The sequence below is a fragment of the Pleurodeles waltl genome, chromosome 7 (genome assembly GCF_031143425.1).
Source record: "Pleurodeles waltl isolate 20211129_DDA chromosome 7, aPleWal1.hap1.20221129, whole genome shotgun sequence".
Taxonomy (NCBI): Eukaryota; Metazoa; Chordata; class Amphibia; order Caudata; family Salamandridae; genus Pleurodeles; species Pleurodeles waltl.
In genome coordinates, this window is record NC_090446.1 from 68,775,582 (window position 1) to 68,798,207 (window position 22,626).

At 45.6% G+C, this 22,626-nt stretch overlaps 1 protein-coding gene across 1 annotated transcript in view; it reads right to left on the bottom strand.

The window, feature by feature from the left end:
• Positions 1–9,666: 9,666 nt before the first annotated feature.
• The window catches only part of LOC138303652 (alpha-2-macroglobulin-like protein 1), a 296,020-nt gene continuing 283,060 nt past the window's right edge, over positions 9,667–22,626 (bottom strand). The window contains exons 33-36 of the mRNA XM_069242955.1: positions 13,054–13,122; positions 12,598–12,700; positions 11,407–11,448; positions 9,667–9,900 (exon numbers count right to left, since the gene is read on the bottom strand). Of these exons, the coding sequence (XP_069099056.1) occupies positions 9,872–9,900; positions 11,407–11,448; positions 12,598–12,700; positions 13,054–13,122 (243 nt within the window). The 3' untranslated portion in view covers positions 9,667–9,871. The remainder of the gene's footprint in view (positions 9,901–11,406; positions 11,449–12,597; positions 12,701–13,053; positions 13,123–22,626) is intronic.

Consider the following 22,626-nt stretch of genomic DNA (forward strand, 5'->3'; position numbering starts at 1 on the left):
GCCCTGAAAGGGGGATTGGTCAGCTAAATAGGTAGGCACCTATCAGGGGAGGGCTCTGACATCACCTGCTGGCACTGGCCACACAGATGCTCCCAGAGTTCCCCGCCAACTTGGAATCCAAGATGGCAAAACCCAGGGACCCTCTGGAGGAGCTCTAAGCACCATCCCCTTTCCTTTATCCAGTTTCATGCCAGAGCATGGACTGGGGGTCACTGAACCAGTGTAGACTGGATTATGCAAGGAGGGCACCAAATGTGCCCTTCAATGCATTTCCAGTGGCTTGGGGAGGCTACCCCTCCCAAGCCTGTAACACCTATTTCCAAAGGGAGAGTGTGTAACACCCATCTCCCAAAGGAAATCCTCTGTTCTGCCTTCCTGGGATTGAGCTTCTCAAGCAACAGGAGGGCAGAAACCAGTCTGAGAGGTGGCATCAGCTGGGGCTGCCTGGAAAACCTCAGAAGGCTGTGATGGCAGTACTGGGGGACCTCTAAGGAGCCCCCAGAGTGCATGGAATCATACAACCAATGCTTGCAAAAGCATGGGGCCATGATTCCTACATGTTTGATACCAAACATGCCTATGTTCGGAGTTACCTTTATGTAGCTGGACATAGGTAGTGACCTATCTCCAGTACACACATAAACTGGGGTCCCCGCACTCATGAAGCCTGGGAAAATGGTCCTGGAGGTCGTGGGGACACCTCTGCTAGTGTAGGGGTGCCCTCAAACACAAGTACTCTGCACCCTGCCATCAGGGCCGGAGGGCCTGCTATAGGGGTGACTTATAAGTGACCTGGTGCAGTGTAAATGGCAGTGAAAGGGTGCATGCACCTTTTCACACAGGCTGCAACGGCAGTCCTGCAGAAGCCGTTGCATGGGCTCCCTATGTGTGGCAAAAGATATGCTGCAGACCATAGGGATCCTCTGGAACCCCAATGCCCTGGGTACCTAAGTACCATATACTAGGGACTTATAAGGAGGCACCAGCATGCCAATTGTGAGTGCAATACTGGGTTACCAGTATGCAACAACCATAATTTAAGGGAGAGAGCATAACTAGAGGGGTCCTGATTAGCAGGATCCCATTAGACACTGTCAAACACACTGACAAACAGGCCAAAAGTAAGGGTAACCAAGCTAGAAACAGGCTACTTTCCTACACTCATATGTTATGTATTCATATAATGAGATTTTTAAGGCACAGTTGTTAAGGCAACTGTGCAGGAGAAATTCACATTTGTTTTTTTCAAACCCTACATCACAAATCACAAAGCCTAGTTTGCTCATAATAGTGTTAAAACACTATCTATGTTTGATTGGCAGGTATCTTATCGGGGAGAGATCAAAGTATATAACAGCTCATATGCTATGTCTTCATATAATACGATTTTTAAGGCACAATAGTTAAAGCAGCCGTGCAGGAGAATTTAACGTTTTTTTCACACCTTATACCACCTATCACAAGGCCTAGTTTGCTCATACTTGTGTTCAGACCACTATCTTTGTGCAGGTATCTTGGTGGGGAGAGGATGTTCAGGTTCCTGAAGGGGCTTTCAGGCTGCAGACACATAACTTGAAGGTTATGTGCTGTTGGCATTCTTTTTCTCACTCTCAGGAGCAACGCAATAAAATAAGTCAGACACTAGTTTTGTGCAAGGCTGAACAATGAAAAGCGTCGACTAGAAATCGGTAAAAGGTCTGTGTGTTAAAAGGCCATCTATGAAACTCATTTTAAGCATCTTTGGTGCTAATATAGATTTTGGCTAGTGACCAAGGGAGAAGGGATTCCATGAAACAATCAAATGTTTAATACTATCATTAATTTTATTTGATGAAGACCATTTGATATGTTGCCAATTTCTATAGTATTTTTATTCACATTTTTCTTAATGTTCTTTTTTTCCAATAAAGCTAACCCATATATTCTATAGTAGAAGAGGGCTTAACAATGTAATAAAGCTTTTTTTAAATTTATAGTTTGGATTCTTAAGTTGTGTTCATCTTTTGAGGAAAGGGGCTCTAGAAAAAATATGAATGAATAAACATACTCTCTCTTTTTAGAAGATGTTTGCCACAATGGAGTCCTTTGAAACATTTTGAATGATTTGTAATCCATGAAAGGCAAAACCTGGATGATCTTGATGAAGGCTATATATTAATCGATACATGAAGGAAAGGGCAGTTCTTGTGTAACATTCTGATGTCACAGAAACATGCTGAGAGACTTTACTAAGCTAGATACCTGGGGAAAGTGACTGGGAAGAATCTGGGTTTGGGAAGAAACCTATGTTTCACATTGTAGTGATTGGAACAGGAGTGGGCCAGGATTTGTTTGGTCACCAATTGCTCGACTAAGAAAAAACTTTAAGGTGTTAGAACTCAGTTGTGGAAGCAGATTCTGGATTGGCCTGACATGTTATATAACTGAGGGGGTCATTATGTGGCGGTTGTACCGCCAACAGGCTGGCGGTACTACCGCTGCATTATGACCATTACGGTCCCGCAACGGTAATACCGCCAGGACTGCCAGGCTACTGCCAGCCTGCAGCCTGGTGGTCCTGATGGTTTTAATCTGCCAGGATTAGGAGTACCCATCCTCCAGCCTGTACCACCATGGAAAGGCTGGCGGTATGGAAGACTCGAGGGGCTCCATGGGCCCCTGCAGTGCCCATGCACTAGGCATGGGCACTGCAGGGGCCGCCATGCACAGTCCCATCACGCATTCCACTGCCCGAATTACGGGCAGTGGAATTCACGACAGGTGCTGCTGCAGCTGACGCACCTCAACATTGAAGCTGGCTTGTAATCGAGCCGGCTTCAATGTTGTGGTGATGTTTCCGCTGGGCCAGCGGAAATGTCATGATAGGGTGCAAAACATACCACCAGCACTGGCGGTATGTTGGCACCCGTGGCATCGGCGGTCTTTTGAAAAGACTGCCAATGTCATAATGAGGGCCTGAATGTCTATATGGGTGTCATCAGCATTAAGTTAAAGGAATGGAAGTAGAAGACCTAATCAGACGTGACAAGAGGGAGACATGAAGGTTAAAAATTGTGGTACTCCAGAAAGAGCTTTGTGGCACCCCCTGAACCACAAACCTAAGACTCAAAGGGGACACTCTCCCAGCCAAAGGCTTGATCTTATGCTCCTGCCTTGAAGAGAATGACAGATGGATTTCTGAAGTACCTATTAAATGCTGTAGAGATGTCTAATAATAAAAAAACAGCTCTTCTACCTGCCTTTCATCGCCAATCTCATTTTCAGTTCCTTCAAGATTGTGAGTAAAGATGGCTCTATTCTGCTGTGCAGTGAAAGGAAACCAGATTGCGCTAGACCTCGAAGATGGGTATCCTCAAAAAATATTGCCAGCCGAGTATTGATGTATTTCATATCATTTTGAAGGGTGTAGGAGTCAGAGAGAAAGGGCAAAGATTACTCAAGATGTAGGGGCCCACACTTTTTTGCTTTCTCGCTAAAGACTGTTAGAGCTGTGCATAGCTGACAGCATTGTATGCAATGCTCCCAGGAGTCAATCTTCGCTCACAATTGGATTGCTTTTTCATCAATCTCAGGTCCCTTGTTTTTACTGGTGACTTTCCTTTCTATTCGATGTGTGTGCCTCCCATTCAGCATAGTCCTTTTACCTTGCTTTTGTCTCTCTAATGTGTATCATTCCACTGTTTAGGTCATGGATCTACTTTGCTTTGTGTTTCATTTCTTTTTTGACACTTGATTTGAGTATATGTGCTGTTCCTTCCTCTGCTTGTGTTCCCTCCCACTACTACCAGGTCTGTTCCTTGCTGCATCCCAAAGCTCACCCCTTGCCATCACTCTTCTCCCCACCTCCATCATGTTCCTGGTGGGTGTCTTTTTGTCTTGGTGTGTTCTCTTTTCATCCTTCACCCCTCCATCTTCCCCCAAAAGCCTTCGTAAACATCGATCTGTCTCACACTCATTGTCTCACAATCAGTGACTCCAGCTGTCACTCCTTGTTGAGCACCATTGTCAACAAATTTATACTAAGGAGTGGGGCAGTGCTTTGAAGAAGGATCATCAACATCACAAATGGGTAACCTCTCTGCTGTGTCATCGCCGAAGGGTTGCCCATATCCATCACAGATCAACCCATGGGCAGGCTAGTCAAACTGGATGAAGATGCTGTCATATGATTGAGGACAAATGACCTGTGCAGCTTGACACCGACAGGAGTAATAAACTGGACAGCAGTGCTTAAATATTAGCTTCAGCTTCAAGAAAAATGAGTTAAATGAATTTATAGACAAGTTGTTTGCAATATGAAAAGTTAGAACTTTTCAAACTATTCATTGCCTAAGAATTCATTTCCAAGGAGTTGAATATTGGTTTCGCGACCCATTTAATGAAACATTGACTTGCCATATTTGTAATACCTAAGTTCTGTCTTAAACATCATGTATGGTCATTGTACCTCCTGTTTTGAACTAATCCCTTCTTAGTGCATATTCACTTGAGTGTTTAAGCACATCTTCCTACAACATCTCTTACCTGGATATGTGCACTGATGCAGTTGTGTTTACGAGGAAGACCATGTGTCTGGTTCTATATGCACAATCTGTGCTGTACTCTACTCCTCACTCAGCCTGTTCTAGAATCTTCAGGTTTTACCCATCCTTGGATGTACACAGTCATGGAATAGTCTAGGATAGAGGTCTCCAGCGAGTAGCTCTCGAGCTACTGGTAGCTCTCCAGCCACCTATAAGTAGCTCTCCTGTTTCCACTCCTGCCTACTAAATTAACATTTGTTTGACTGAATATATGTATGCCAAAATAGGAAAGCATGTATAAGAGACAAAATATGTGTATTTCCAGAACTGATTAGATGATGTTTGAATTTCCAAACTCTATTTAAAGCTGATATTTAAGTGATAAATCATTGGATGTTGAGGAGGATTACTACTAACATTATTACTTTGGTGCCAGAGGCATTTAAACTATGGGCATTATGTATCACCCACATAAAAGTATTCCAAATTGACAAAGCCTTTTTAGGTCGAGATTGCAAGCTCTCTGGCCTGAAGTAATCTATCTGTGGGCTTTTCCCCACACCCACCTATCGCCCATCACTAACACTCGTTTATGTGCTTCCCTTTCAAATATCCTTTGTCATCATTGGTAAATGCTTTCTGTTTGTCCCTCCTCAGGGCAGTTTTATTACCTCCTTGGCCATTTTTCCTTTTGTGTCTCTCCTTCACAATCATGCTCGTGGTGGCGCTTTGAATAGGCTTGCTTATGTCAACTGTTTTACTTTTCATTTCCAATTAATGTGGCAAGAAAAGTCCAGTTAGGAATTTACAAGCCAAATAGCTCTAACTCGAGGAAACATGAGACCCATTACATTGCAAATGCCTGTTTTTAATTATTGCTGACAATCCTGTCTGATGAACTGAGGTGATCACTGCGGGTTATTTTACAAAGGGTCATCACTAACTTAATTTTGTCTGATGTAACTTTTACGACATGAATGATTTTAGTAGCCCGGGATGATTTTTATTGTTCATAAGTATCTCCTATTACAGAAAATGTTGGAGACCTCTGGTCTCGGATATCCCAGATTAGCTAGCCTACCTCCAAAATGTTTCTCAAATTCTTGTTTCATACCTAGTTCATTTCACATATTCACTTCCCGTGCCTAGTAGGAAGAACCCTTGGTCAGTTTGTAATTTGTACCATCATGGCTAGGGTGGAGTTTTAATTCAACTTTAAAGATCACAGGGTCAAGCCAAACTGTGTATCTCCTTTCACAAGATTGGAAATGCTGAGCTGATGAAAGCTGCCAGCTTTGTGAATATATTAATGACACTTCTTAATTCGTCCACACCTCTAAGCGCCACATTGCATTATACAATAACTGCTCCTCCGTGATCATTGAAATACAACATGTGAACACTTCTGACATAGGTCCAAACCAAAGATGATCCCCTCTGAACAACACACCCTACATGGTGTAGCCTACTAGCCATGTAAGATCTCTTTGGTGCCTTGCATAGGGGGAGTAAGCACTATATAAATCATACCATACTAAATGATAATGGATTTAATAGCGAAGATATTAAAGTACGACAGGAACTGATGGAAGACTGACCACAGTAAGAGGGCAGATTTATGCAATAAATGTAACTTGAAAGATACTGGACTTGTGGTGTGAGCATGGTGGGATGACTGAGTCATTCATGGTGCCTGTGATGAGTAAGATTAAAAGGTTGGTGTGAAAAACCTTAAATGAATGATTAATAAAAGTTTTTTTATTTTTTTATTACAAAAGGTTTTGTTTTTCATATGTTTAAATATAATTCTGCACAATTCTTGGAGGGCCAGGCAGCGGCCATTGGCTGCCAGGCCATTCCACTTGATGAAATCCACTTTAACAGAATTCTAAATGTATTTTCTGTATTATTTACAATGCCAAGCTTCAAAATTCTATATCAGAGAAAGTCATTACCGATAGTGAACAAGCACTGCCAAGTCAAAACAGATTGGCAATGTCAATGGTTTTGTTTTTTTAAGTATGGCATCACCATTGCTTTTACCAGCCTAATGATACTTATAGTATATGTTCTGAGGAACTAACCCAGAAGGCAACAGAGTGAACCATAGGAATACATATCATATCATATAGTTGACCATATTGTATGCCCTGAAGAGTTCACCCCAGGGTCATACTGGAGCAGCAACAAGCATAAGTATATAGATCTATGGGGTATCTCCTAAAATAGGATGCATATATCCTGGGAACACTGAGCCCTGCCAAAGGTGTGGTCTCCTGGGTTGGATTTCTATCATATGATCTAGGATTGTGGGGTGGTCCAGAGGAGGTTATTGGCAAGATTGTGGGGCTCGACCCGGAGTTTGGTTTGCTGGGTCACCAAAACAGACCCAAAGGATAAACCCAAGCTTGCAGATTTACAGATTTCGCCCTAGTACTGGCCAATCATGGCACAGCCAAGTGTTGGAGAGTGAGGGGGCACCCAATATAGCAAATTTGGTCAGGGAGCTGGGCCAAGATTGTGGCTTTAACCTTAGAGCTTCAAAAGAGGGTGGATCTGACTTAATTACTGGTTGGGATGTGATATTGATCGCCTTGGTGGCTAAATCAGGCACTAGGCCTCCCAGGACTACATCAAAGGTGTAATAATAGCAACGGACAAGGTATCACGCAGCTTTGGTGGGCGACTCACTCAACACAACATCCTAAAGTAGGTATGATAATGAAGGAGACAGCTGAGGATATGTGCCGTGATGCCCTGGGCGTTCTCCTGACACACAAATTTGTCTTCGTTACGCAACTTCATTTGTCTGCTAATCATATTACTTCTGAGACAGCATAGCTCAACCGAGGGGTGTGGGGTGTAGGTTTAAAGTGTGGTAACAGGCAATTTTGGGGTTATATTATATTAATAATGTAAATTCCAACATAATGCCATATTATGTATAGTAGATATACAGCAATGACAGACCTGCCTCCTCACCAGTGCCACAGTGTGAGACGCGATATCGGCTCCCTTCACACCGTCACCCGATAAGGACCAGATATCACACGGTGGGAAGAAAAACAAGCTGGAAACCACTGCAAACAGTGGATTTTCAGCTCGTTTTCATAGTCTTTGAACGGCCGATGTACATTAAGGTGTGTGAAAGTACCACAGGACAGAGACACCAGCCTCAGCAAGGTTTTTTTCTGTTTCTTTGGAGGGTGGGGTTTATTGAGGGGCTGGGGCAAAAGCACCCTATAGGTACTTCTGGGTGCTAGGCCCCACCCATCCTCACATAGTGAATATTTTGTTAGGGTTGGCAGGTCTGCCCTGAGCATGCAATGTTTCCTTTTTATGCAAGACCCTGATAAGGAAGAAGTCAGGTTCTTCTTTTGTGCTATTAATAATAATCAATAAAATCATTAATAATAATAAAAATCAACTTGAGAGGAAGAATCTATGGGGTCCATCCAAGGAGCAGACATTGCACACTGATCCGTATGGATAACATGGACGAACTTAAGAGAGAAGATATCACTCATTGATTTTGAGGGTGGAACACATTTAAGGTGCAGAACAGAAGAATGTGAAGTAGGGGGTGGTTTTAGGTAGGTTATGGAGGGAGCTCAGGGAAGAATGTCTTGGATAAAGCCCTTTCCAGGCTTAAATAGTGAAGACACCACAGGATGATGCACCTACCTCTCTACCCAAACAGTGAAGACACCACAAGAAGACACCATGGAATGACACTAGAATATAAAGGCCTAATTATGATCTTACAAAAAAGGTGTCTTAAGTATTGTTTTCAAAAATATCCCTTTCTGGATATAATAATAGAAAATCTACATAATTGGGGCAATATTTTAGGTCTAGCCTTTGAGACCACTTTGTCTTGCCAGGCTATAGTTTTCCAAAAAACATACATGATACACACGCCTATAGCTGCTTTTGGTCAGCAGGTTTCATCCATTGGTCTGGTGAATTGTCATTCACATCTTGCTTCCACCAACCACAGCATAAAGCTTGGCACAGCGGCCCAGCCCACTTTACTTATTCATGCATTTTACTCTAAGTGACAGCACAAAGCTTGTGTACATTGTTCACATCTGCTTAAAATAGTTCCTTTCTATTCAATGACCAAGCTGTTTCAAAGCGTTGTATATTATTATCTTTTAAAAATGTATATTTATTTTTGTAGCTCTTCAGGTGGGCAGTTAGATGGTAATTTGCTGGATGATACTTTCTCATTGTCACCTTCAGAAAACAAACTGTGAAATTCATGGCAAAACTGAAATTAAAACAGTCACATCAGTAACGTTTTAATGTTTTAAATTTGTATTACAAGCATGTGGTGCCACAGTTAGGTGACTATCTGTTTTAATTTCTTTTATTACAAAACTTTAAAACAAATCTACCACTGCACCGGAATGTCACGGGAAGATCTATTGGCTTTGTTAACACTGTCTGTAATTAACATTTTTGTCACAATGTTTTTGTCAGACAATCGTTTAGTTATTAAAATTCTAACATGTAACTGACGTCATCATTATCTCCACTTGTCAAATGCCATCTGGGTTCGATGGCCTTACAGCAAAACAAAAAACATTCCAATATGACCGCCACACATTTGTGGGTATGCAAAGCGGCCATCTTTAAAAAACTAAAAAGCGCTGATAAAGTCTGTAAGTCTGCACCCCAATGTAACAGGCTAGATATATTGGCCCTGACAGAGCTACGGGTTAGAACTATTGACTTGGGCAACGCTTGTTGAAAATTGTTTTCTATCTTCCCTTATTGTGAGGCTCTGCTCTGCCTTGAATTCCTGCACCCTGGTTGAAACTAAAAGTACCCCAGAATGTACTTGGTATAGAGAGAAGCTGGAACGCGTAAAGAGCCAGAAAATGTGATGGAGATGTCCAGGGAGTAAATTTACAGCAGACTTCTGATTTTTGTAACATTTCTGGATCGCTCTTGGAGACAAATATCTCCTGGGTAGATAGATCCACTAACAACCACAGCTCTATTTCACAAAGAGTCACACAATGTTTTCACTAAAGTTCATGAACTGGATCCTTGTACAAAAGTTGAAGAGACTTAACCACAAACAAGGACACCTTTCTCCACCCAACGTGCGCCGAATAAAATCAGAAGTCACCACACACCTCCTTTTAGAGTGAAACTGGTTTATTTCCAATTGCATTATTTCCATTTGGATCATCTTCAAATTCACACAAGAGCCCCCTCCTGGAGAGGAACAGTGAGTGTACAATAGACCAGAGGAAAGGACTGTACATAGAGAGAGGTGGGTGAAGTGAAGCAACAGGAACAATGGGAACCATTGAGAGAGAAGAGGCCCTGGTCCACTATTCGCTGTTTTTGCTTGTGGAGTCACCTGTAGTGAAGAGAAAAAAATACAGATCAGAAACATAGCACCTAGGATGAAGATGTGTGTTGCTAGGCACTGCTGGGGAGTTGGTGCAACTGTACAGTGACGGCAAACTAGGTATATGTGTGCATTGTCATAACAACCCCTGTGATCTTACAGTGTTAAATGAAATTATGTGCATATTAATGCCAGAAGCACTGTCGTTAAAATGCACAACAAGATGACCCGTGTTCCAAACCCGCAGCACCTCACAGAGGCCAAACATGAGGCCTGAAGGGCATGTTCCATTGTCAGGACACTGGATGAAAATTTACACTGCCAGAACTGGGGTAACCATACGCAGCCAGGAGAACTTGTGTGCCTTACACTGCCAAGAGAAATGGTGTAAATTTACACTGTCAGAACTGGGGTAACCGTACGCAGCCAGGAGAACTTGTGTAACTTTATACTGCCAGGAGAACTGGTGTAAATTTACACTGCCAAAACTGAGATAACCATATGCAGCCAGGAGAACTTGTGTAACTTTACAGTGCCAGGAGAACTGGTGTAAATGTACACTTCCAGGAGGGCTGGTGTAAATTTAGAAAGTCAGGAGAACTGGTGTAGATGTACACTGCCAGGAGAACTGGAGTAACTTTACACTGCCAAGAGAAAATGTGTAACTTTAAACTGCCCGGAGAACTGGTGTAAATTTACAATGCCAGTAGAAATGGTGTAACTTTACATTGCCGGGAGAACTGGTGTAACTTTACCCTGCCAAACCTCATGTAACTGTACACTGCCAGGAGAACTGGTGTAACTTTACAGTGCCAGAACTGGAGTAACTTTACACTGCCAGGAGACCTGATCTACATAAATACTGGCAGGAGACCTGCTTTTAAATTACACTGCCCAAAGATAGAGTGTAAAGTTACCTTGCCAGAAGTTGTGATGGGAATATATACTACCATGATTCCTAGCGTATGTTTACACTGCTTTGAGACATGTTGTAAATATGCACTGGCAAGAGGCTGACCATAAAGTTACACTGGCAGGATATCTGGTGTAAAGTTACACTGACGAGAGACCTGCTGTAAAGGTACTCTACAAAGGGTGCTGGTGTAAGTGACAGTGCCAGGAGACCAGGTAGATAGATGCATTGTAGGAAACTAGATTGAAACATACACTGTCATCAGATATGCTGCAAGGCTGCACTTCCAGGAGACCTCATGTTAATGTTCATTGTCAGGAAACCTGGTGTAAATGTGCAGAGTTAATATAGTAGAGCTGTAAATAAACACTGTTGGGGGTGTACACAGTGAACTGCTAGATGGGGAAGCTGAAACAGGTAGGATAGGAGCAGAGACAGCCCTAGGTGCTAAGGTAAGATGGGGGCAGGAAAGGGAAGGAAGAACCTACAGTGGAAGGGAGTAAAACAGGAGACAACAAGAGCAGGAACCACCGAGGAGAACGGGGAAAAGGAGGGTAGGAAAGCAGGGCAGGAAGGAGACGGCCCTTCACTGGTATACCTACCTGCACTGCAGGGAGCATTGTACTCTGTTACTGCATTGTCACCTGGAAGAGAAGGAGAAACAAGGCTAAGAACAGGCTTATTCAAAGGATAGTCTCTCATTGCTCCTGGACAAGCAGATTGGTCAACACTGTCCTGCAAACAAACCAAAATTCAATCTACTCCATTAGAAAACTAGGGTGGATAACACAAATCAGGGATTACACAGCAATATGAGCCTGCTTCCCTGAATACACAAACTGTGCCTGAGGGAGGCTAGCGCCTAGTGAGTAGTACCGGGTTGAGGGGAGCTGCTGCCCATGGTAAGTGGAAACAACTGATGCATGGGAGTCATTATTTGCTTGAAGTTCTCATTGTCTGCTAGAAGTGATTATTTCACAGTGTATTTGAGGAGATATCTATTGTCTAAGGCAGTGTGCCATTTCACAATGATGATTTTTAATGAAATACGGGGCCATTGAGTGGTTGGTAAAGCTCAAGCACCAACGTAATCAGGGGTGCTCCTGACAGGCCTAACCTGTGGTTCCCCCACTATTTAGCATCAGACCTTGAGTTTGTTTTGCTCCTCCATCAAAAAAAGAGCCTTCTCCCACAAGGCCTCAGGTCATAGTAACAGTTGCCATGCCTTCACTGGGGCAGGTTAAGGACCACCAGATCTGTCTGCTTGGGACAGCCATGGAAGGCAGGGTCACCGTGTAAACCATGGCCTTCCCGGGCAAAGAAATAGTTCTAAGGCCCCACATGAGGGGAGAAAATTTGCTGTCCTTCAGAATAATTATTTTTTTTCTCAAGATTCAGCTCCTGATTTGTGGGTTTAATCATTAAAAACAAAAAAATACGGCTGGCAGGCTTGGACCTGATACTCTTCATCTTCTCAGGAAGGAGAGAAGCTCACATGCTCTGTCGCTGTCCCCAACAATGCTGATTCAGGGTTAGCAGAAGTGGCATCACCCACTCTTTGACTCACACTGTTGACCCATTCTCCAAACCTCAGTCATGAAACTGTCTTCTGATTGCTGCTAATAGGCTATGGGATGTGAATGGATTTGAAAGTACAACATTGGCCAATGTGTCACTTAGTTTCTATCCTTATGCCTGCCTTCATGAATCCTGAGATGAAGGTATCAAGGGCTATGATTACAAGGGGATCAGTTCCAACCATTGGCCGCTCCTAACTCAACATGACTTCTCACCTTTCTCATAGTAGTCGTAGACCGTCACGGTGGCTGGCTTCATGTCCTTCACCTCATTGTCCTGCTCCAATGAGAAGCTAAACCGATGTGGTGTCTTGTCAAGCTACGATAGAAAACAATTAACCAGAGAAATGTAAGGATCACGTTAACCACAGAAAACCTGCACTGTATTTAATGTCTAAAGAAATCCAACACCAATCTAAATGCAACTATATTAGATAGTGAGAATGAGAAATTGATTCTGGGAGATGTAAATTATGTTGTTATTGTGATGGTCCTCTCTTAGCATGGTTTCAATGGAATACCTTTTAATAAAATGGTCCATCTGCTATCCTGTCGCAAAAGATTTACGAAATGTGCATATGAAGCCACCTGTTCCTGTAATTTCAAGGCCTTTTTGATTTACTATCTAACTGAACATAATAAACTGATGAAAAATGCAGTCTTAGCTCTCACCTGATCGAAGTAGATGGTGACTTGATCTGGCTTGATTTCCACTTTCTTAACATCCTTCTTTCGCTCCAACTGTGAACACAAGAGCACAGTTGAGTGTATGCATCCCAGGGTCCTTGAGCCCTTCCTATAGCTATGCAGCTTCTTCATCCATCTGACAGACTGTATGTATGCACCTCACTGCTCCGGGGTGATGTCACTCTGTCATACTCAATACTTCGATGCACCTGTCTCCTTTTGTGGCTATGATCTTTTTCTCCCTCTCTCTCTCTGTTACTTACTCTCTCTGTATTGTTGTCACCTTTCTCTGTTCCTTCCTCTCTCACTTTGTCTATCTGACCAGCTAGTCTTCCCACAACTCACGTAATGCACCATCTTCCTTTCACTGACTAGATATATCTTATATCAATCTGAGACTTTTGTTCTACCCCTCTCGTTTGCTTTCAGGCAACCTTAACCATACCTGCCTTTTCCTGCTTCAGTTACTAATGTGACATAATGCATTAAATATTGTTTTATTCAAGTCATGTGTCATGTAAAGTGGCCAAACATGAATAGTGGCCCTAATACATGTGATGCCAGCTTTGGGCCCAGGCAGATTGAACACTGGGCACAGGGAGTGTCAATCAACGATGCCCAATGCTTATAAACCTTACCTTTATTCTCTTAAAGAAAGGCCTGAGACAATGCCCAGGGCAGCCACCAATAGCATCTAGGCACAGTGCAGGGTCTTCGGGTGTGCGGTCAATGGCCACTAGCCATATGCTGAACCACTCTTCCCAGCACCAGGTGGGTACCACCTGAGACCATGCCTGCAGGCACTGGTTACAGCATGACCTTTGACCTTGTCATTTGTACTGCATCCCACCGAAACAAACAGGTAGGATTGTGGCAGACCTTAAGAGGGTTGGATTGAACAAGACCTAAACCCTGTTCCTGAGTCCCATTATCCAAAGGAAGAGCTATCGACCATCATTTGTTTTCTTTGTTTCAAGTAGCAAATTTTCTCCCCAAAAAAATTTCTTTCAGAAATAACACATGATAAATAATGTAGTGTAATTCTATATTTCTTTACATCATACTCAAAAGAGGCATTTGATTATCACGCCCAAAGATGTCTTTTGCATTAACCAAATGGCACCTGCCAACTGCTGCTTCTACTGAAAATAGGCCACCTGATGTACAGCAATAGGATCTCTCCCTAGGAGGTCAAATACTATAATGAACAGTGAATAGATTGACTGTGAAGGAGAAATACTACTCTGGCCTGATCCACAATGTGAGTTACACTGCTATTGGGCAGTGAGCGGAGGGGGCTGACCTAAAGCAACCAATAGCAGAGGGAGCTTACACAAACACCAAGATTTGTCCACTGTGCACCAAACATGAAAAAGCATTGCCTGCTGAAGTTTACTATGCCTCTATATGAATGAGTATACGAGCATAAAAGTATACAGAACATAGATAGGAAGAGCAAGATAGAGGACTTTGGGGCACACTATGGGGCTCCTTCTGAGCCCGGCGGGCGGCGGGCACCGCCCGCTGGGCGGAAACCGCCGAAAGACCGCACCGCACCGCATAGCAGACAGTGAAAATCATGGTGGGGCCCTGTTAGGGGGCCCCTGCACTGCCCATGCCAGTGGCATGGGCAGTGCAGGGGCCCTGTTAGGGGGCCCCATGACACCCGTTCCCGCCATCCTGTTCCTGGCGGGTTTTACCGCCAGGAACAGGCTGGCGGGAAGGGGGTTGGAATCCCCATGGCGGCGCTGCAAGCAGCGCCGCCATGGAGGATTCTCTGGGCCAGGGGAAATCCGGCGGGAAACCGCCGGATCCCCTTTTCTGACCGCGGCTTTACCGCTGCGGTCAGAATGGCCCTGGAAGCACTGCCAGCCTGTTGGCGGTGCTTCCGTGGTCCCCGGCCCAGGCGGTTTCAAACCGCCAGGGTCGGAATGACCACCTATGATCTTATGTAAGGTGATCCAGCCCACAAATAAGAGCGGCGGTTCATGGTGCGGTTTCCGCACCGCACCAGTGCAGAAGGCGCCTGTGTCAGGGGCGGTTCCTCCATTAGGGCCGAGGAGCGTCAAACCCTCCACCCCCACCAGAAGCAGAAGCTGTAAAACCTTTAACAAACGAAATGATAATAAATCATGCTTATTATTGTTTTGATTGTTAAAGGGGCAGGTACGGGGATGATGAGCAGTGAGGGGAGTGCACTGTGCACTCCCCTCAGTGCGCATGTATGCTTGGCCAGATGTCTCTTGCCGGCTGTAGGATGTTGGCTCTGTATGCACTATTTCAAAGTAAGGAATAGTATGCACAGAGTCCAAGGGTTCCCCTTAGAGGTAAGATAGTGGCAAAAAGAGATAATACTAATGCTCTATTTTGTGGTAGTGTGGTCGAGCAGTAGGCTTATCAAAGAAGTATTGTTAAGCATTTGTTGTACACACACAGGCAATAAATGAGGAACACACACTCAGAGACAATTCCAGGCCAATAGGTTTTTGTATAGAAAAATATCTTTTCTTAGTTTATTTTAAGAACCACAGGTTCAAATTTTACATGTAATACTTCAAATGAAAGGTATTGCAGGTAAGTACTTTAGGAACTTTGAATAATCACAATAGCATATATACTTTTCAAATGAATCACATATAGCTATTTTAAAACTAGACAGTGCAATTTTCACAGTTCCTAGGGGAGGTAAGTATTTGTTAGTTTTTGTAGGTAAGTAAACCACTTACGGGGTTTAAGTTTGGGTCCAAGGTAGCCCACCGTTGGGGGTTCAGAGCAACCCCAAAGTTACCACACCAGCAGCTCAGGCCCGGTCAGGTGCAGAGTTCAAAGTGGTGCCCAAAACGCATAGGCTTCAATGGAGAAGGGGGTGCCCCGGTTCCAGTCTGCCAGCAGGTAAGTACCCGCGTCTTCGGAGGGCAGACCAGGGGGGTTTTGTAGGGCACCGGGGGGGACACAAGTTAGCACAGAAAGTACACCCTCAGCAGCACGGGGGCGGCCGGGTGCAGTGTGCAAACACACGTCGGGTTTCCAATGTAAATCAATGGGAGACCAAGGGGTCTCTTCAGCGATGCAGGCAGGCAAGGGGGGGCTCCTCGGGGTAGCCACCACCTGGGCAAGGGAGAGGGCCTCCTGGGGGTCACTCCTACACTGGAGTTCCGATCTTTCAGGTCCTGGGGGCTGCGGGTGCAGAATCATTTCCAGGCGTCGGGATCTGGGAGTCAGGCAGTCGTGGTCAGGGGGAGCCTCGGGATTCCCTCTGCAGGCGTCGCTGTGGGGGCTCAGGGGGGGCAACTCTGGCTACTCACAGTCTCGTAGTCGCCGGGGAGTCCTCCCTGAAGTGTTGTTTCTCCACAAGTCGAGCCGGGGGCGTCGGGTGCAGAGTAGCAAGTCTCATGCTTCCGGCGGGAAACGCAGTTGTCTTGAAGTTGCTTCTTTGGAAACAAAGTTGCAGTCTTGGGTGAACAGAGCCGCTGTCCTCGGGAGTTTCTTGGTCCTTCTAGAGCAGGGCAGTCCTCCGAGGATTCAGAGGTCGCTGGTCCTGGGGAAAGCGTCGCTGGAGCAGTGTCTTTAGAAGTGGGGAGACAGGCCGGTAGAGCTGGAGCCAAAGCAGTTGGTATCTCCGTCTTCTCTGCAGGGTTTTTCAGCTTAGCAGTCCTCTTCTTCTTAGGTTGTAGAAATCTGAGTTCCTAGGTTCAGGGGAGCCCCTAAATACAGAATTTAGGGGTGTGTTTAGGTCAGGTAGGGCAGTAGCCAATGGCTACTAGCCCTGAGGGTGGCTACACCCTCTTTGTGCCTCTTCACAAGGGGCGGGGGTCACATTCCTATCCCTATTGGGGGGATCCTCCATCTGCAAGATGGAGGATTCCTAAAAGTCAGAGTCACTTCAGCTCAGGTTGCCTTAGGGGCTGTCCTGACTGGCCAGCGACTCTTCCTTGTTTTTCTCATTATCTCTTCCGGCCTTGCCGCCAAAAGTGGGGCCGTGGCTGGAGGGGGCAGGCAACTCCACTAGCTGGAATGCCCTGTGGTGCTGTAACAAAGGGGTTGAGCCACTGAAGCTCACCGCCAGGTGTTACAGCTCCTGCAAGGGGGAGGTGATAAGCATCTCCACCCAGTGCAGGCTTTGTTACTAGCCACAGAGTGACAAAGGCACTCTCCCCATGTTGCCAGCAACATGTCTCGAGTGTGGCAGGCTGCTAAAACCAGTCAGCCTACACGGGTAGTCGGTTAAGGTTTCAGGGGGCACCTCTAAGGTGCCCTCTGGGGTGTATGTTACAATAAAATGTACACTGGCATCAGTGTGCATTTATTGTGCTGAGAAGTTTGATACCAAACTTCCCAGTTTTCAGTGTAGCCATTATGGTTCTGTGAAGTTCGTGTTTGACAGACTCCCAGACCATATACTCTTATGGCTACCCTGCACTTACAATGTCTAAGGTTTCGCTTAGACACTGTAGGGGCACAGTGCTCATGCACTGGTGCCCTCACCTATGGTATAGTGCACCCTGCCTTAGGGCTGTAAGGCCTGCTAGAGGGGTGACTTATCTATACTGCATAGGCAGTGTGAGGTTGGCATGGCACCCTGAGGGGAGTGCCATGTCGACTTACTCGTTTTTTCCTCACCAGCACATACAAGCTGGCAAGCAGTGTGTCTGTGCTGAGTGAGGGGTCCCCAGGGTGGCATAAGACATGCTGCAGCCCTTAGAGACCTTCCCTGGCATCAGGGCCCTTTTTACCAGGGGTACCAGTTACAAGGGACTTACCTGGATGCCAGAGTGTGCCAATTGTGTAAACAAAAGTAAAGGTTAGGGAAAGAACACTGGTTAGCAGGCCTCAGCACACTTTCAAATCAAAACATAGCATCAGCAAAGGCAAAACGTCAGGGGGTAACCATGCCAAGGAGGCATTTCCTTACACAACCCCCCCCAAACGAAAGAGGATGAGACTAACCTTTCCCAAGAGAGTCTTCATTTTCTAAGTGGAAGAACCTGGAAAGGCCATCTGCATTGGCATGGGCAGTCCAAGGTCTTTGTTCCACTATAAAGTCCATTCCGTGTAGGAAGATGGACCACCTCAACAGTTTTGGATTTTCACCTTTCATTTGCATTAGCCATCTGAGAGATCTGTGGTCAGTCTGAACTACAAAGTGAGTACCAAAGAGGTATGGTCTCAACTTCTTCAGGGACCAAACCACAGCAAAGGCCTCCCTCTCAATGGCACTCCAACGCTGCTCCCCGTTGGAGTAACCTCCTGCTAATGAAAGCAACAGGCTGGTAAAGGCCATCATCATTTGTTTGGGACAAAACTGCTCCTATCCCATGTTCAGAGGCATCTGTCTGCACAATGAACTGCTTGGAGTAATCTGGAGCTTTTAGAACTGGTGCTGTGCACATTGCTTGTTTCAGGGTGTCAAAGGCCTGTTGGCATTCTACAGTCCAGTTTACCTTCTTGGGCATTTTCTTGGAGGTAAGTTCTGTGAGGGCTGTCACTATGGTTCCATATCCCTTCACAAACCTCTGGTAATACCCAGTCAAGCCAAGGAATGCCCTGACTTGAGTCTGGGTTTTTGGAGCTGCCCAGTCCAGAATAGTCTGGATCTTAGTCTGGAGTGGCTGAACTTGGCCTCCAACTACAAGGTGTCCCAAGTAAACCTCAGTTCCCTGCTCTATCTGGCATTTGGATGCCTTGATAGAGAGGCCTGCTGATTGCAGAGCCTTCAAAACCTTCTTCAGGTGGACCAGGTGATCCTGCCAATTGGAGCTAAAGACAGCAATATCGTCAAGATAAGCTGCACTAAAGGACTCCAAGCCAGCAAGGACTTGATTCACCAACCTTTGGAAGGTGGCAGGGGCATTCTTTAAACCAAAGGGCATAACAGTGAACTGATAATGCCCATCAGGTGTGGAGAATGCTGACTTTTCTTTTGCTCCAGGTGCCATTTTGATTTGCCAGTACCCTGCTGTTAAGTCAAAGGTACTTAAGAATTTGGAAGCACCTAATTTATCAATCAGTTCATCAGCCCTTGGAATGGGATGGGCATCTCTCTTGGTGACAGAATTAAGTCCTCTGTAGTCCACACAGAACCTCATCTCTCTCTTTCCATCTTTTGTGTGAGGTTTGGGGACTAAGACCACTGGGCTAGCCCAGGGGCTGTCAGAGTGCTCAATGCCTCCCAATTCCAGCATATTGTGGACTTCCACCTTGAGGCTTTCCTTAACTTGGTCAGACTGTCTGAATATTTTGTTTTTGACAGGCATGCTGTCTCCTGTGTCCACATCATGGGTACACAGGTGTGTCTGACCAGGGGTTAGGGAAAAGAGCTCAGCAAACTGTTGTAGGACCTTCCTACAGTCAGATTGTTGTTGGCTAGAGAGGGTGTCTGAATAGATCACTCCATCAACTGAGTCATCTTTAGGGTTTGATGAGAGGAGATCAGGGAGCGGTTCACTCTCAGCTTCCTGGTCCTCATCTGGTACCATCAACAGATTCACATCAGCCCTATCTTGGAAGAGGTTAAGGCGGTTCACATGGATCACCCTCTTGGGGCTCCTGCTAGTGCCTAGGTCCACCAGGTAGGTGACCTGACTCTTCTTCTCTGGGTAAGGCACTGGGTAAGGGCCACTCCATTTGTCCTGAAGTGCCCTGGGAGCCACAGGCTCCAGAACCCAGACTTTCTGCCCTGGTTGAAATTCAACCATTGCAGCCTTTTGGTCATACCAAAACTTCTGGAGCTGTTGGCTGGCCTCAAGGTTTTTACTTGCCTTTTCCATGTACTCTGCCATCCTTGAACGTAGGCCAAGTACATAGTCCACTATGTCTTGTTTAGGCTCATGAAGAGGTCTCTCCCAGCCTTCTTTCACAAGAGCTAGTGGTCCCCTTACAGGGTGGCCAAACAGAAGTTCAAAGGGTGAGAGCCCTACTCCCTTCTGAGGCACCTCTCCTTAAGCGAAACGCAGACATGCAAGAGGACATCCCATCTCCTTTTGAGATTTTCATGGAGCCCCATGATCATGCCTTTTAATGTCTTGTTGAATCTCTCAACAAGGCCATTAGTTTGTGGATGGTATGGTGTAGTGAATTTATAAGTCACTCCACACTCATTCCACATGTGTTTCAGGTATGCTGACATGAAGTTGGTACCTCTGTCAGACACCACCTCCTTAGGGAAACCCACTCTGGTAAAAATACCAATGCGGGCCTTGGCTACTGCAGGGGCAGTAGTCGACCTAAGGGGAATAGCTTCAGGGTATCTAATAGCATGATCCACTACTACTAGTATGTACATATTCCCTGAGGCTGTGGGAGGTTCAAGTGGACCCACTATGTCCACACCCACTCTTTCAAAGGGGACCCCCACCACTGGAAGTGGAATGAGGGGGGCCTTTGGATGTCCACCTGTCTTACCACTGGCTTGACAGGTGGTACAGAAGACACAAAACTCCTTGACTTTCTGGGACATGTTGGGCCAGTAGAAGTGGTTGACTAGTCTCTCCCACGTCTTGGTTTGTCCCAAATGCCCAGCAAGAGGAATATCATGGGCTAAGGTCAGTATGAACTCTCTGAACTCCTGAGGCACTACCACTCTCCTGGCACCAGGCTTGGGATCGCTTGCCTCAGTGTACAGGAGTCCATCTTCCCAATAGACCCTATGTGTTCCAGTTTTCTTGCCATTGGACTCTTCAGCAGCTTGCTGCCTAAGGCCTTCAAGAGAGGGACAGGTTTCTTGCACCTTACACAACTGCTCCCTTGAGGGTCCCCCTGGGCCTAAGAGCTCAACCTGATAAGGTTCTAACTCCATAGGCTCAGTTCCCTCAGAGGGCAGAACTTCTTCCTGAGAGGAGAGGTTCTCTTTTTGTTGTTGTGTTGCAGCTGGTTTCCCAGTTGTCTTTCCTTTCCTCTTGGTAGGCTGGGCCCTTTTTCCAGGCTCCAGCTCTACTTTTTCACCCTGAGCCTTGCACTGTGCCCCTGTCTTGACACACACCAGTTCAGGGATACCCAGCATGGCTGCATAGGTTTTCATTTCTACCTCAGCCTATGCTGAGGACTCCAGGTCATTTCCAAGCAAACAGTCTACTGGGATATTTGAGGAGACCACCACCTGTTTCAGGCCATTGATCCCTCCCCACTCTAAAGTTACCATAGCCATGGGATGTACTTTAGTTTGATTGTCAGCATTGGTGACTGGATAAGTTTGTCCAGCCAGGTATTGACCAGGGGAAACCAGTTTCTCTGTCACCATGGTGACACTGGTACCTGTATCCCTCAGGCCTTCTACACTTGTCCCATTAATTAAGAGCTGCTGCCTGTATTTTTGCATGTTAGGAGGCCAGGCAGCCAGTGTGGCTAAATCCACCCCACCCTCAGAGACTAATGTAGATTCAGTGTGACACCTGATTTGCTCTGGGCACACTGTTGATCCCACTTGGAGACTAGCCATTCCAGTGTTAGCTGGAGTGGAGTTGGAAGTGGTACTTTTCTTGGGACAGGCCTTGTCTCCAGTTTGGTGTCCAGGCTGATTACAGCTACGACACCAGGCCTTTTTGGGATCAAAGGTTTTACCCTTGTACCCAAAATTGTTTTGTGAAGAGGCTCTGGGCCCACCCTCCTGTGCAAGTTTTTGGGGGCCTGAAGAAGACTCTTTACTATTTTTGTTTTTGGATGTCTCAACCCTCTTCCCCTGGGGAGGCTTTGTGACCCCTTTCTTTTGGTCACCCCCTGTGGAAGTCTTGGTCACCCTAGTCTTGACCCAATGGTCTGCCTTCTTTCCCAATTCTTGGGGAGAAATTGGTCCTAGGTCTACCAGATGCTGATGCAGTTTATCGTTTGAACAATTACTCAATAGGTGTTCTTTCACAAAGAAATTGTACAGCCCATCATAATAATTAACACCACTGCCTTGAATCAAACCATCCAGTGTTTTCTCTGAGTAGTCCACAAAATCAACCCAGGTCTGGCTCGAGGTTTTTTGAGCCCCCCTGAATCTAATTCTATACTCCTCAGTGGAAAATCCAAAGCCCTCAATCAGGGTTTCCTTCATGAGGTCATAAGATTCTGCATCTTTTCCAGATAGTGTGAGGAGTCTATCCCTACCCTTTCCAGGGAACATTTCCCAAAGGAGAGCACCCCAGTGAGATCTGTTTACTTTTCTGGTTACACAAGCCCTCTCAAAAGCTGTGAACCATTTGGTGATGTCATCACCATCTTCATATTTAGTTACAATCCCTTTAGGGATTTTCAACATGTCAGGAGAATCTCTGATCCTATTTATGTTGCTGCCACCATTGATGGGACCTAGGCCCATCTCTTGTCTTTCCCTTTCTATGGCTAGGATCTGTCTTTCTAAAGCCAATCTTTTGGTCATCCTGGCTAGCAGGAGGTCCTCTTCACTGAAGATATACTCAGTGATTTCAGAGGTGCTGGCCCCTCCTGTGAGGGAGGCAGCATCTCTGACTATTATATCTGGAGACAGGGCTTTAGGGGCCCTGTTCTCCCTATGTAGGACTGGAGGGGGGGAAGTCTCTTCCAAGTCACTATCATCATCCTCTGGGGTGTCATCCTCAG